The sequence below is a fragment of the Quercus robur genome, chromosome 2 (genome assembly GCF_932294415.1).
Source record: "Quercus robur chromosome 2, dhQueRobu3.1, whole genome shotgun sequence".
In the NCBI taxonomy this organism is placed as follows: Eukaryota; Viridiplantae; Streptophyta; class Magnoliopsida; order Fagales; family Fagaceae; genus Quercus; species Quercus robur.
Window position 1 is genome coordinate 26,701,078 of NC_065535.1, and position 1,576 is coordinate 26,702,653.

At 31.7% G+C, this 1,576-nt stretch overlaps 1 protein-coding gene across 1 annotated transcript; it reads left to right on the forward strand.

Annotated features, from left to right (window-relative positions):
• Positions 1-538: 538 nt before the first annotated feature.
• Positions 539-1,211, forward strand: LOC126706213 (proteinase inhibitor PSI-1.2). The gene is made up of 2 exons (XM_050405553.1): positions 539-694; positions 862-1,211. The coding sequence occupies exons 1-2, from the start codon at positions 661-663 to the stop codon at positions 1,059-1,061; spliced, it is 234 nt and encodes a 77-aa protein (XP_050261510.1). The 5' UTR covers positions 539-660; the 3' UTR covers positions 1,062-1,211.
• The last annotated feature ends 365 nt before the right edge of the window (positions 1,212-1,576 follow it).

A 1,576-nucleotide genomic window follows, 5' to 3' on the forward strand; every position in this document is an offset into this window, starting at 1 on the left:
TATGGTTTCTAAATGCTGAATTACAAGCAAATTTGGCATGGAATAAAGCTAACAAAATGATTGAATAATTTCAACCTTACAAAATGTATTGTTAATGGGTTGTTAAAATAGATAAAGTAATTTTTTTAAGTGTAAAATTAGTTTTTGTTTTTGTTTTTTTAAGAACTCTGGATGATAAAATAGATTAGATAAATGGGCTACTAGCTGTTCGGAATCTTCAGATTAGTCAAAATGTGTTGACTTTCAAGAAGTGAGCTTTTTCCAAAAACTGATTTCAGAAGTGAGCCTTTTTCAGCAATTTCAGCAAAGCGTTAAAAAATTATAATTTTTAACATTATCCTCCCAGTTGACTCCCAATTCTGGTGGTGATCTTTATCTACTAGTGTTTGAATAGACACGCAATATAAGTGAACTCAACTCAAGTGCGCAATTAATTACAGCACGCAAAATTGACTTGAAGTAAGCATAATCTAAGTCAATTATTGCTGCTTTACAAGAAAAATTGGCTCCGTTGTTGTTGACATATCTATTACCCCTTTATAAAACCAGTGTTGAATGTTTCTTTGTTTCTTTGTAAATTAGAGTTGAATGTTAACAACTTACTTTAATTTCCTATAAATACCAATCTTATAACTACAAAATACTGAGAGCTAGGAAAGCATGGCAATGAAGGCTCTTCTCCTTGTGCTATATGGTGAGCTCCACTTCTCTTTTAAATTTATTATTATTATTATTTTGGTGCTTCATGATTCTGAGAATTGTGTGTACTATGTGGGATAAGATATGCAGTATTTAAAAATTAAATTAAAATTTTTTGAGGGTTTTTCCCATGGTGTTTTTCTTATTTTTGCTAATCAACAGGTGCAATTTTACTCAGCATGAATCCGGTGGACATAATAAGCGCTAAAGCTTGCCCACTATACTGCTTACAGGTGGAGTATATGACTTGCCCATCTTCGGGTGAAAATAAACTTAATCCAAAGTGCAACTGTTGTTTAGCTCCAAAGAACTGCACTCTTCACCTTGCTGATGGGACTTCGGTCTATTGTAAGGGAAATTGAAAAATTGGACTATTGTAACTTGTATGTTGCATTCAGAGTCCGAATAAATAAGCTTTTTTTTTTTTTTTTTTTTTGAGAAGAAGAATAAATAAGCTATTAATTACTATTTACAATTTCATATATTGGAATAATAATTGCGTTCACTAGTTATATGATGGGATTTTTTTTTGTTTATTTATGTAATTGATCTATGAGAAAAATATATTAAAATGTTGTTTGGATCAATGACAAGTGTGTGTCCTGTGATCTACCACTAACAACCAAGACTAAAAGAAGGCAAACTAAAGCAGAAAAGAACTGAGTTAAAGAAACAAAGATTTTAGAGTCAAAATGCCAAACCTAGAGGCTGAAGGGAATGGCCCAGCAAAGAAAGGAGGTCTGAAGGTCCAAAGCTGACTACAAAGAAGACTTCAAAAACCTCCCTTTCTCTTAAAATGGAAAGAGCGAAATTTTTTTAACAATTAGTAAAAATATTGGAAAAATATTGAGGTCTGAGACTGAATTTTTTTGGGTCT

Coding starts and splice junctions, on each gene's coding strand:
- LOC126706213 (XM_050405553.1), top strand. CDS start 661: ATGGCAATGAAGGCTCTTCTCCTTGTGCTATATG. Junction 695..861: donor TCTTCTCCTTGTGCTATATG/GTGAGCTCCACT, acceptor GCTAATCAACAG/GTGCAATTTTACTCAGCATG.